General features: G+C 40.1%; 1 protein-coding gene across 6 annotated transcripts in view; it reads left to right on the top strand.

Moving 5' to 3' along the window:
* The first annotated feature begins 109 nt into the window (after nt 1-109).
* Nucleotides 110-13983, top strand: part of DROSHA (drosha ribonuclease III) — a 120814-nt gene continuing 106940 nt past the window's right edge. For 4 of the 6 annotated variants that reach the window (XM_059916164.1, XM_059916163.1, XM_059916160.1 and 1 more), the window contains exons 1-5: nt 110-174; nt 1313-1439; nt 2511-2576; nt 3926-4759; nt 8891-8983. In XM_059916164.1, coding sequence (XP_059772147.1) covers nt 2560-2576; nt 3926-4759; nt 8891-8983 — 944 coding nt within the window. In that variant the 5' untranslated portion in view covers nt 110-174; nt 1313-1439; nt 2511-2559. Of the gene's footprint in view, nt 175-202; nt 224-1312; nt 1440-2510; nt 2577-3925; nt 4760-8890; nt 8984-13983 lie in introns of those variants that run through there. The other 2 variants (XM_059916161.1, XM_059916165.1) reach the window with 2 other exon arrangements.

Below are 13983 nucleotides of genomic sequence, written 5' to 3'. Positions count from 1 at the left end.
GATTGGCTTAGATGTTCATCGTTCTTATTGATGCACCAATCACCGCGCACAAGGCGCTGCGGCGAGCCCAAGAGCTTTCCCTCTTGTGGTCTGGCTTTCGCAGGTTTGCTTTTTAATTCTCTCGGTTTCCTGTTCCGGAGGCGATGGCGGCTCTAAGGTCTTGGCGGCTGCAATGTAAGTGTGGCTTTACTCTAACGGCGACCTCGCGGCCTGAGAGCCTTTTGTAGGTAAAAGGGACAGCTTGCGGGTGTTGGAAGAGGGAGTGTTTCCAAGTGTCCTGATTTCAACGGGGCTGGAGTCTGGGGCTGGGGCGAGAGGCGCCTGGGAATTAGGATCGGGCAGCCCCTCTTCAGATCTGCAGCGAAGGGCGAAAAAGCGACCTTAGGCCCGGATTCTGCGAATAAATAGAAGTGAAAAATGAGATCTTTCTTTCATTGTGGAGCGCGTGCGGTGGTCCAGCCCTGGGGCCGCCCGGATCTCGGAGGGGAGTGAGACCTTAAGCTTACCTCGTGGGGCGCACGATCTGGCGGGAGATGTGAACAGGGAGACACGTAATTTCGGATCAGCCAGCCGAAGATGACCGGCCTGGGGATTCAGCTGGGGGAAAGAGAGTGTTAATAGAAATGTAGTCACACTTTGCAACTTTTTCTACATGGACTGATGTTCCTGGACGTGTTAACTATGCAAAACAGCTCCCTCAGTTTCCCTGCTTCCAAACAGCAACTTAGGAGTAGGCACACGCAGAAAATAATTACTTTTCCAGTTGCAGTGAGTTCCTTGACTTTTGACTTTTGTCGCACCCTAACACGGCCTGACTATGCCTTTAATAGGTCAGTTTCATAATCAGTGTTTTCAGATATTCTGTCTCTAGAAACATCCATGAGGATCTAATGGTGAGTCTTCAACAGCAGTCTGAACACACAGTACAGGAGTGTTGGTGATCCTGACTGTTGCCCACCTCTAGATTCAGTACATTCCTTTGTGTTCCCCAGGACCCTATGCGTACCTCTTTTCTTGTGTTTATAGCATTATATTATTTTTTTAAATTGTATTTGTATGTGGATTCTGGGCTTCATGAGTCCTGTGGGCTCTGTGTCTTACTCATCTTTGAGTGCTTAGTACCTGTGACAGTGCCCCACATGTATAGGCCCCTTAAATGATGCATGAATCAGTGAAAAGACCTGCTTTTTGTCTGGTTTTGGTAATGCCAATCTGTTGCGGATATATGCAGCAGGGAAATGTACGGTAGCAACACAGAAACGTGTATCACTGGTGAGACAGTAAACATTTATTGATCACCTTCTGTGTGCAGGACGCTCTGCCAGGGGCTGTGAAGGATATAGAAATGTTTGTGAATCAACCCGTTTCATCAAGGAGCTAATAATCTAGTGGAGGAGTTAGACATGCGCACACATGACTGTAATATGAGGCAGTCTCTGGTAAGTGCTGTAAAGGAAGTAAGTACAGACTAAGAGCAACGGACGTCTAGAGGGAATGGGATTACTTCCTGAAGGGAACCAGGAAAGGCAGCACAGAAGAGGTGGCATTTGGCCTAGTTGGTGGGTAGAAGAAATTCAACGGGCAAATTCATAGGGTAGGGGATTTTAGAAGCGCAGGAGCAAAGAACAAGCGGGGTGATAGTACTTTGTATGTTAGGCAACTGGGAAAATCTGGGGTGATAGGCACTTCATGGGGAGGTTAATGGAGAATTAGCCTGGAAGAAGTTGGGACCAGATTGCAGAGGGCCTTAAATGCCAAGCATGTGGTTTGAACTCCATTCTGTGGGCCCTGAGTAGCCTGTGGTGGCAAGATGGGCTGTCTAGGTCCTAGGTCTATCCTGAGGGCCTTGAACTGAATAATAATCATTAATCAGATATTATTTGGTGTCTACTTTTTATTAAGCACAGTGATTGATACAGCTAAATAATCTGAAACTATTTTCATGAGCCATTTGAAAATCTACCTTAAGCCTATTGGTAAAGCTTTTAGTTAGAACGAAGATGCTTCTACATTAAAGCTTTTTGCAGTTAATATTTATTTGGGTTTTTTAAACATTTTGCTGAAGCCTAAGTATTTGGAAAGCCGTTCCTGTTTGCAACATTCTTCAGTGGAAAGAACTGAGAATGAGAATCAAGGGAAATTGTTGTGTTGACAAGATTATAGTTAAGTTTGAATTTGAATGCTGGTCTCATTGTGAAGTAAACTGGAGTGTGGAGTGGGAGAGCAGAAATGATTTTTTTTCTCCCAGTCTCTTAGCAAATTGGAGATAGAATATGCCTAAGTTTCCAGTCTTTTAAGCTACTGATTATTTTGAGTCAGCAAGACAAGTATTAAGGACATCTAAAAAGTTAGCTATAAACTTTAATTCAGTTCAGCATGCTCTTAATTTTGTTAGTATGCTAACTGCACTGGAAGATGCAAAATCAGTGTTAAGATAATTGTAGAAATGTTTTCTAGCATTAGCAGTTTGGGAATCATTTTTATGTCTATTTATTCTTTCTGTCTTCTAGAGCTTATATTCTCTGTGGAAGATGTGACATATCCAGATAATACGTCACCATGCAAGGCAGTACATGGTGAGTGGTATGGCAGTGATGGCAGCCGTTTTGGGAGAACAGGGAGGAGCAAACACTGGCACTGGGCCACTGAGGGTGGGGATGGTTTAGGTATGTGAGGAGAGGGGCAGTGTGTCATGTGGGCCATGTACATGGCCTGCCCTGATGGCCCTGGCAGTTCTGAGGTGCCGGCAGACATTAAAGGTGGGATGAGGTCATGAGTTGGTGGCCTGTAATCATTGTACGACCTGCCAAGAAGAAGCACAGAGTGTGTGAGGGCAGGGAACCTAACAAAACCCTTGGGGTGGTGGCAGTGGCTGTAGAAAGGCCTGCAAGGGTGTTATTGTAGTAGCCAGGCAGGAGACGATGGTGTGAAATGGGTGCACTCAAGGAGTATTTATGAAGCAGAAATGATCGGCATTTGAAAATAAATTTTTTTTTAAATTTAATTTAATTTTATTTTTTTGGCTGCATTAGGTCTTCGCTGCTGCACGCGGGCTTTCTCTAGTTGTGGTGAGCGGAGGGCTACTCTTTGTTGCGGTGCGCGGGCTTCTCATTGTGGTGGCCTCTCTTGTTGCGGAACACGGGCTCTAGGCACACGGACTTCAGTAGTTGTGGCAGTGGGCTCAGTATTTGTGGCTCATGGGCTCTAGAGCGCAGGCTCAGTAGTTGTGGCGCACGGGCTTAGTTGCTCCGTGGCATGTGGGATCTTCCCGGACCAGGGCTCGAACCCATGTCCCCTGCACTGGCAGGCGGATTCTTAACCACTGTGGCACCAGGGAAGCCCTGGAAATAAATTTTTAACTAGAGGGGATAAGGGAGAAGTTGTCAGGTAACCCCTGGTATATGACTTGAGGACCAATAAATGGTCTCATCTATTGAGACAGGAAACACTAAAAAAGGAGCAGGTGGCGGTGTCTTGAAGCGGAAGATCATGAATTCCTTTTAGGATGTGTTAGGTTGAATTTGCGAGTCTGTGCTGAGTGGGGAGGAAAGTGTAGACAGGAAGATGCTGGTGCAGATGTAGAGATGTGGGGTGTGTGGACGGGATGACATGGTGAGGTCAAGATTTGGGGGAAACTTGAGCAAGGACGTGATAGCAGATGGTTGAACACTGGGATGTGACTTTGTCATGCTGGAGGTGGAGCGGCTTTAGGGAGTGACAAGGACCAGGGACTGACCATGGCAGTGGATTGGGTGGCTGGGACTGGGGAAGAGGAGTTTATTGGCCATGAGGAGGTTCAGCTATTACAGAGAACTCAGTATTAGATGGGTGGAATATTGCAGTGGCCTAAGGGATGGTCAGGCATTTGTAAAACCCTGTTTATATAGTGAGTTTTTCTTTTATCTTTTTCTTTCCTCCAACAAAGTCATAGAATGTCATTCCACCCAGGACGAGGGTGTCCCCGAGGGCGAGGAGGACATGGATCCAGACCCTCAGCACCAGCCTTCAGGCCCCAAAATCTGAGACTGCTTCACCCTCAGCAGCCTACTGTGCAATACCAATACGAACCTCCGAGCGCCCCTTCCACCACGTTCTCCAACGCTCCAGCTCCCAATTTTCTGCCTCCACGACCAGACTTTGTGCCCTTCCCTCCACCCATGCCTCCATCAGCACAAGGTCCCCTTCCCCCCTGCCCGATCCGGCCCCCCTTCCCCAGCCACCAGATGAGGCCCCCCTTCCCCGTGCCTCCCTGTTTTCCTCCCATGCCACCTCCGATGCCCTGTCCCAATAACCCCCCAGTCCCTGGAGCACCTCCTGGACAGGGCACTTTCCCCTTCATGATGCCCCCTCCATCCATGCCCCACCCCCCGCCCCCTCCCGTAGTGCCTCAGCAGGTCAATTACCAGTACCCTCCGGGATACTCGCACCACAGTTTCCCACCTCCCAATTTTAATAGCTTCCAGAACAACCTCAGTTCCTTCTCACCCAGTGCTAATAATAGCAGTAGCCCTCATTTTAGGCACCTCCCTCCATACCCACTCCCAAAGGCTCCCAGTGAGAGGAGGTCCCCGGAGAGGCTCAAGCACTACGATGATCACAGGCACCGGGATCACAGTCACGGGAGGGGCGAGAGGCATCGTTCCCTGGATCGGCGGGAGCGAGGCCGAAGTCCTGACAGGAGAAGGCAGGACAGCCGCTACAGATCCGATTACGACCGGGGGAGGACGCCGTCCCGCCACAGGAGCTATGAGCGGAGCAGGTAAAGCACATGTGTGTTTTTTAATGAAGTGCAGAGGCCCCGACACAGGCCATTTCTGTTGATCAACAGCCAAACCTGTTGATCAACAACCAAAAAGGTCCAGCTGTGCATTTCGGTTTATAAAAGGAAAAGCATCCCAAAATTATCAACATAGATTCATTTCAATGAATGTAAGCCAGTTACTATGCATAATACAGTTTACATTTTAATGATGATCAATAAAAGATCTTGTAGTTGTTTGTGTGGATGTTGTATTTAATTATGTTCAGTATGATCATCATATCAGGTTACAGCACTTGAGTTCTTTTGGGATTGTTGATCTGTGTATGTTATCAGTCAGGAATCAAAGTAGTTAACAAGCAGAACTTGCTTTCTGATGTTTAGGATAAGTGGAAGTTTATCATATATTGTTGCTTTCTTGCTCTGTTTCTTTATAAAATGAAATAATACACATTATCAAAGTTACAGTTTTCAAAAGAGCTTTTAATTTGATTTTGTTGCATTGAAACATATTCATACTAAAGAAAGTTGCATTTAAAACATACTATTCCATTCCAGATTACATTTCTTTTTTTTTTTCAAAAGACCAAATATCTATATATACAAGAGAATAAGGTTTCCAGCAGACACTCATAGATGGGCATCTAGAAGTGCTCTGAAGTTATATGCAAATTCTATGTGTATGTATGTTTTTCTATAAGTAAATCAGTTGCTTACAGCAGATTCTTAAGAGATGGTGTGAGTCTATCACCCCAAAAATCTAAGAACCATTGGTTTAGATGGAAAAATAAAAATGCACAGATAACGACTGTACTAATATTTATTTGTACCGTCAGTGAACTCTTTATATTGATGAAGATTTGAGGTTTTCCAGTTGTCAAGCTGGTAACAGTGCTGCTCTTTCTGTCTGCTGTGGTGTGTTTACCTTCATTGTCTTGTGGAACTTCTGTGCTGAAAAGTTTGAGGTCCCCAAAGCAGTCACTCCGTTACTTGGGTTTGTGGAGAGCTGGTCTTGGCTCCTGTGGAATCAGTGTGCTTCTCAGTTCCCATGTTGTTCTCATGGCTGGGGGCTTGATTCTGACTGAACATTTTGCCAGTAAACGGTAGCAGTCATTCTCAGTCCCGAAGAGAGTGACCAGTGCTCGGAAGGTTTGGAAGGAAAATGCTCTATTGCTTCTCCCTGACGCCCAGTGGAAGGTGGAAGGAACATGTTTCTTGCAGAGGTGACTGATTCTGGTGGGCCAAAGCTGACAGAGTCGGTAGACTTTTAAAAGTCTTCTCAGCACGACTTACTGTTCCTGGTCAATTTTGTTCTTAATTCTGTGATGGACTAGTTGGCAGAGGCCTGTGATGGTTTATTTTACAGTTTTATGGTGAAAATCTGAATCAGAAAGAATTTGTTAATAGTTTTCTTCAGACAAAGTGATTATTAATAAACCTGTCTCTGGGGAAACATTTTGCTGCAAACTTCAGCATTCTAGGTGGCTTTTTTTTCCCGTTTTGGGGGTGCTGTAGTTTTTAGGGCTCTGCTGTAAAATCCTGAATTCTTCCATCCAGGCTTAAGCTTGGAGTTAATGTGTTTGTTTGAAGAAACACAGATGTCCTGTAAACTGAGGATGTCTATCAGTAAGTGAAATCAAGTGCCAAAAGAATTACCCTTAATCTCCATTATTCTAAACCGCAACCCCTTTACCATGAAGGACCTTAGGCAGTTAGCTCATCTTTCTAAATGGCCTTTATTTACTTTGGAGTTGTTTTATAATGTTGTACTTGGGATATTTGCTCAGGAGCTGCCTTAGTGTCACAGCCACATTAAAATCAGCTCCTTTTGGGGTCTTAGTAGCGTTGTCAGTCATCTGTCTTATATGGAATGCTTCTGTGAAACAAACATGGGGCACCTGAAGTCCTAGTATAACTTCTAGAAGTATATTGGAGAAAACCAAAAGTTCACAAATTTGTGCATTAGGTTGTGTTAAGTTTATGCAAATTCTTTTGTCTGTCTTCTGGCTACTTCTCCCCTTGCTTCTTGGGGTAAGTTAATCTGTCCTTTTTCAAATTTCATTTTCCCTCTTTTTCTCCTCCTCCGAAATCTGGTTGAATAATAATTACAAGATCCTTTTAGGGCAAACCATTTCTAGAGGAAGTTTGTGAAGAAGTGAATGTATGCATTTGCTATCGTGAAAGATCAGGGTTCCTCCGGGGAGTGGGAAAAGAAGCAGCGGCAGATGCAACCAGTAAGGAGCAGTGCAGTGGCTTCCCACAAATGAGTAGTGTTATAGCACAGTAATCCCCATAGCTGTCGTGTTGAGTACAATGTGTAGTCATCAGAGAGCTAGTATTATGTATCTAATACTATGCTTCCAAACAGGGAAAAGTTTTTGGAAAAATAACCCGAGCATTGTTTTTCTTGCTTTAAATGGCTTTATCATATAGTGTTACTGTGACTTATGTCCATACTGGTCTTTTCAGTTCATAGCCACTCAGAGGTAGTAATCATCATCAGAAATGCCACTCTTGAATGCAAAATTCTATCCCCTAGATGTTAAAAAAACAAACACAAAATTAGGAATATCCTTTAAGTTGAGGGGTTTTTTTTTTTTTTTAATGTGGACCATTTTTAGAATCTTTATTGAATTTGTTACAATATTGCTTCTGTTTTATGTTTTGGCCTTTCGGCCCCAAGGCATGTGGGACCCCAGCTCCCCAACCAGGGATCAAACCCGCGCCCCCCGCATTGAAAGGCGAAGTCCCAACCACCAGGAAGTCCCTAAATACAGTTTTTATTTGGAAATATAGGCAGTTATTTTTTTCAGCAGCCATGCCATGACAAATTACATTATATCTTTGTCATGTGGTACCACTCACTAGCTGGGATTTACTGCCTAAAAGTAAACTGTAAATTTAGAAGTGTATCAGGTAAAGAATGTAGAATTCCAAGCACTGGCTACTTTACTTTGGACAGCGGGTGTGTGTACCTGAGGCTTAAGTATATGTTAAAAGTATTATTCAAAGGAGTCTTTCTTGAGAAGGGGTGATTTTTAAGTGAAAAAACAATTTTTGTTTTAATATCTAAGATCTCTATCAGTTTTGTAAGTTTTGATTTCAGTGAATTTACATTTCTTCTATTTGGCTGTAGGTTAGGGGATTTTTTTTTTTTTTTTTTTTTTTTGGCCATGCCACATGGCAAGTGTATAGGATCTTAGTTCCCAGACCAGGGATCAAACCAGTGCCCCCTGCAGTGGAAGCATGGAGTCTTAACCACTGAACTGCCAGGGAAGCCTGGTGGGGGGAGGGGGAGATGTTTTTGAGTTCAGACATTTTTGTAGTCTTCTTGCTGGACTCAGACTAATATAGCATTTTTTTTCCCCATTCTAAGACCTAGTAGTTATTTCCCTTAGATTTATTTCTGATATAAACACACTGGAGTTCCGATTTTTGTTTCAGATCTCATTGTACTTATTAAATAGACTCAGAAGTTATTACTATTATTATTACTAAATTCCCGTGTCACATTGGAAGGTTCAAAATCCTGCATTCTAGTTTTACACTGAGTAAACTCAGTGTCTCCATTTAGAGTTTTTTTTTCAGATGAAGACAGCATTTAAAGGTAAAGTGACTTAGAATCTCATGGCAATTAGTGATGGCTAGAACTATACCTCAGGCCTATAACCTATAAGAGTTTAGAACTCTTTCATTATAGATCCTTGTCCTAATCTTTACTGTAAAAGCTTTAACTTGCATATATTTGACGGATGAAATTAAGAGTGTTCTAGAAATCAATAGACAGTTGAATCCTTTGAAGTTTTCCCCTTAGGTTAAATAATCAAGGTTGGCTGGTTAGAAGGTCTCAAGAGAAGATTATGATAAAATTCCCTTTGTTGCTCAGTATTAAGTATGACTTCTTTTTTTTTTAAAGAAAACAGCAAGAAATGTCCAAGTTAGTTAACTTCTGTAACGTGAAACACTCCTTTATCCTCTAATAAATGATGAATAAAAATTCCCATAGTGAACAGTGCCTGCAGAATTCTTAGGTGAGGTGAGGTTCATTTATTTAGAAGGTGAATTCAGTGAAAAGAGATGGTGTTTTGAGTCTTTCTGTTGAAAACAGCTCTGTGTATTAATTCCTTTAAGAGAGCGGGAACGGGAGAGACACAGGCACCGGGACAGCCGAAGATCACCATCTCTGGAAAGGTCCTACAAAAAAGAGTATAAGAGATCTGGAAGGTAAGCAAGGAGTTGACACTGGTAGAAGTCATAGGATTATCTCCTGGAATTCAGATTTTGTGCTTGTGCAAAGTATCAGCCAGGTCTTAGGAATAGCCTGAGAGTCTGTCCAAAGAGCCCTGTGAAAAGTTAAAGTAGCCAATTACTTAAAAACCTTTACTTTCAAGATGTATTGAGAACGAACAAGGAAAGTCTTGATACATTTCCAAAAGTTAGAAATTACATGGGCCACTTTCTGACCTCAATTGCTATAAAACTATACATTAATAATTCAAGGTTTTTTTAAAAAAACCTTGAAAATTCATAATTATGCTCTTAAATTTACTTGTTTCAGAAAAAAAGAGCAAAACTGCAGTCACACCTTATTTGGAAAAATGACATTGAGATTGCTGCAAATCAAAACTTGCAGGATGTAACCAATTCTATATCGATAAGTAAAATTCATGTCTTATGTAATGGTAATTAAGAACAGTACTCTAGGATCTGACAGATTTGGGGTCAATTATTAGTTTTCCCAACTTTGTTATTGAGCAAAGTAATCTAACTTTTTTTAAGCCTCAGTGGCTTTGTCTAAAATAAGGACAGTTATACTTGCCTTATTGAGTGGTGAGGGGTCATTGAGATAATACACGTAAAACACTTAGAACTGGGCCCAGTAATGCCAAATAAATGGTAACTATATATATAATTATTATCTGATCACTTGACTCTAGAAATTGGTAGAGTATAAGAAAAGCAGAAAAAGGGATTTAAAGATAAAAGAAATTAATGAAATAGAAAATAGAACTGAAGTACTATAATAATATTTGTAAATAAATGCAACATTTCTTTGAAAGGCCATACAATTTAAAAAGTGGCAAATCAAGAAAAGAAAAACATATATTCCATTAAGTATAAGAAAGATTGTATTATTATAGGAATGAAGGAGGTTTAAAAATTATTGTATGTTGGTATAAGTACAGATATTTTATTTGAGAGATTTAAAAACTTGGATGTGATGGGTTGTTTTCTATGAAAACAAAAATTACAAACCTTACACAAGAAGCAGAAAATTTTAATAGGCTGATAACCATGGAAAAAAGTTGAAAAAGGTGAATTTGTGCCACTTTCAAAAAAGTTTTAAACTATTTTAGAACACTGATGAAGATGGAAAGAAAGCTCAGCTCATGCTGTGATACCAGGAAAATCCAAATGGCAAAACCTAATCAATGAAAAGAAACCACAAAACAATCTCTTATGAATAGGGATATGAAAACACTGATTAGTGTATTAGCAAGTTGTTTTCAGTTGTGTGTTGAAATAATTGAGAGATTATTCCAAGATTGCATGGGAAGATAGGTTAGTATTAAGAGATCTGTAACTGTAATCCTTTGTGTCAGAATCTGTAGGGTTATCTCAGTACCTGCCTATTAGATATTTAAAATAAAGTCACATCCATTTATGAGTAGAAACTGGTAAACCTCGAGTATAAGCAGACTTCTTTAACATGATGGAGAACATTATCTCGTGACGAACATGATTGATACCATCTCAGAAGAGCCAAATTCAATGTTGAAACCTTATAGACCTTCCCATACACATTAGAAAAAAAGACAAGGGGGCCCAATTGCCTACCACTGTCATCTGATGCATAGCTAAATCAACAAGCAAACGAAAAACATTGCATCCTTGTGTGTCCCAGGTATTGTACTGGTGTGGAGATATAGTCATTAACAAGAGTCCCCACTTTTCAGGAATAAGAAAGTTAAGTACTGTGAGAAGTGCTTTTGGTAGAGCAATTACATGTTGCTCTGGGAACACAGTAGTCGATAACTCAGTTTAGGGTAGTCACAGAGAAATTGACATTTTACTGATACCTAGAGTATGAGTAGGAATGCATGAGGGAAGGGGGATGGTAGGGGAAGAGAGAGAGCAGGTGTGAAGGTTGCAGTATGGAGAAATGGTCTCAGAGGATCAAGCCTGGAGGTTGGGAAATGAGTTTAGAAGGCTTTTGTTAGTAATCCACAGAAGAAATGATTGTGCCTAGACTGGCACAGTGACCGTGGCGATAGGGAAAGGTAGAGGTAATTGAGAGATCGATGAGGGAGGCGGGAGGACTTGATAACTGATCGTGAGGAAGAGGCGGCAGCAGTCATCACTGAGGTCTGGTGTTCCCCTTTGAGGGCTGGGAACACTAAGAAACAGGTAAAGGAAGAGTTCAATTCGGGGCAAGTGGGATTTGAGAATCTGTGAGACAACCAGATGGAATTGTGTGGTAGTTATTTGGACACAGAGGTTCAAGGTTCAGAAAAGAGATCCTCGCTGGAAATACTAAATGCCATGGATTAGATGAGGTCAACTAGGAAGAGTTTGTTCAGTGAGAAAGGGCCTGAGGAGGAGGAGAAGACGGAGGGGATGAGGATAGGAAAAAAGTCAAGATACTGTGTTGGTGGAAATCATTGAGGACCCATCTGAGGTTGATGGTTTTTAATGTGGAGTGCTAGAAATCTCTTCGGTCTACTGGTTTCTTCCCCACGCGCAGTAGCTTGTGGAGAAGGCAGAGACTTGGATTCTGTGAGTCTAACTAATGCAGTAGATGAGAAAATAAAAATTACAGATGTAAATCCTGTAAAGGAGGGAGAGTTATCATAGTTTGTAATATAGCATATTTTTAAAAAACAGTTTCAAGTTTGGATTTTGAAATTTGAAATTCCTGAGACATCTACCTAAAAAAGATGTTTTGCTCCTGTTTTGAAATGTCCCTCTCAAAGTGTTAAAAAAAAAAAAAAAAAGAAAGAAAGAAAAAAAGAAAAAAAAGAATACTAATTGTTGTTCACAATAGACAACCCTGACCATCCATTATTCAAGATACCTGCCTAAGGGGATGTGGTGACGACGTCTTCTGCCTGTGTTTCTTGATGATAATAATAAACATTTGGTGGGCTTTTTAAGTACATGTCAAAATGTCTGTGTCAAACAACCATATTAACATTTAACTACCACTTATTAGCTGTGTGATAGTGGGCGAGTGATATAATTTCTAATTGTTTCCTCTCTAGGGGATGTTTGTATCTGCCTCAGGATTCTTGTAAGGACTAAGTGTGTCAGGGTGCTTACAAGAGTGTCAGGCTCTCAGGAAGCACCACAAATGAATAAACAAACAAACAAACAAAACCACACCACTGGGAGCCAAGATCTGCCATTATTAGCTAATGATATTATCAGGAAAATTCAAGAGAATTAGCTAAGAAACATGAGAATTAACTCACTGAAGTTGACAGCTATAAAATAAACATACTATAATTAATAACCTTCCTAAATACTAGGAATACCTACTTGGAAAATATAACAGGGAAAAAAATGTAGATTGACTACAGAAAATTTAAATTAATAAAAATTAAATATGTTATTAAACTTAAAACATATATAGATCAATGGGAAGAAAACTGTAAGTGTAGTAGATGACAAAGAAGATGATGTAAATGAATGGAGGGCATGCCATATTCCTGTAGTGGAAGTGGAAGACAGGGTTATAAAACACCAGTTTTCTTCCAAAAAAATCTGTAGTTTTTAGCGGCATTGGTGGTATAGTGGTGAGTATAGCTGCCTTCCAAAAAATCTATAATTTTAATGTAAGTTTGGTTGAAGTACCAGTTTTAGTAATCTAAAATTCTTCTTTGGAATAGAAGTGAGTATAATGAAGAAAAATAATAATGCACAATTTGGTATGGATATAGATAGATGAATGAAACAAATATTGAACAACATTCAAGTATATATAAAATTTTACATCTATCATGAAGCTGTTCTTTCAAATCAGAGGAGAAACTGACGTGGAAACAATTAGCAAGCCATATGGAAGAAAAATTGAATTCAGATTTCTGCCTTAGGTCTTGAACAGATACAGTAAAAAAATTTAATGTTAAAAGTAACTGAAGAAAAGATAAAATATTTATTTAACCTTGGGATGGGAAAGGATTATAAGCGTAACACTAAGACTGGAAACAGAAACAAAAAAATCTCTAGATTTGGCCATATAAAAATTGTATGTAGCCGTAAGCAGAATTATAAGGAAAACAAAAAACTGACAAAGGTTACATTACATATGACAGCAGACAGGTGATTATTTTAATAAAAAACTCTTTCAATAAATAAAAAAGACTATAATCCTAACTTTAAAAATATTGGCATGGCATATTGACTCAGATGTTCAGAAAAGAAGTGAATGTGAAACGTGTCATTTCAGTAGTGACGAATTAAATGAGATATTCTTTTCATAAGAATGGAAAAGATTAAAAACAATCGTGTTGACAAGATGTGTAGAAACGGGAAATCACATATGGTTTTGATGGTAATCTAAACTGGTACTGCCTGTCTGTAGAGAAGCCTTAAAAAAAGTACACACTCTTTGTGTGAAATAATCTGACAAGTCTGCAGAGAACCCAAGTGTGTTTACAGTAGCATTGTTTACATTGGCAAAAAAAAAAAATAGTAACAACCTAAGTGACTGATCAGATTTGTCAAATTATGGTATATACATATAAAAGAATAATATGAACTTATTAAAAGTGGTTCAGATATAGATATATTGAAATAGAATGATGTTCCTGATTTACTACTGAGTTGCGGAGAGCAGGCTATAGAGTTCCTTTTTTGTTAAAACTTGTATGTTTACATATCTATATCTTTTAACACATTTGTGAAATATAGTGTTTATCTCTGAGTGGTGTTACGGGTGATTTTTGTCTTGTTTTTGTTAATGCTTTATTATTTTTCTACAGTGAACATATATACATTTTACTTCACAGTACATTTTTTTTTTCTGGTAACAAACCTAGTGATGTACATTGTAATATTTGGAAGTTATATCAATAAGTAATCAATATATATAACCCTTCTAATCACTCACCCTTTTCCCCCTGATGTATACACACTCAGACTTACCTGTCATAAAATCAGGAGTGAATGGTAGAGTTGATGGAAAAAGTTAATTTGTGACTTTGACCCAGGTGTAAACTTTC

The sequence above is a fragment of the Balaenoptera ricei genome, chromosome 3, assembly GCF_028023285.1.
Source record: "Balaenoptera ricei isolate mBalRic1 chromosome 3, mBalRic1.hap2, whole genome shotgun sequence".
Classification (NCBI taxonomy): domain Eukaryota; kingdom Metazoa; phylum Chordata; class Mammalia; order Artiodactyla; family Balaenopteridae; genus Balaenoptera; species Balaenoptera ricei.
Note: the sequence above shows the minus strand (reverse complement) of the source record. Positions and strands in the feature narration are given on the sequence as shown.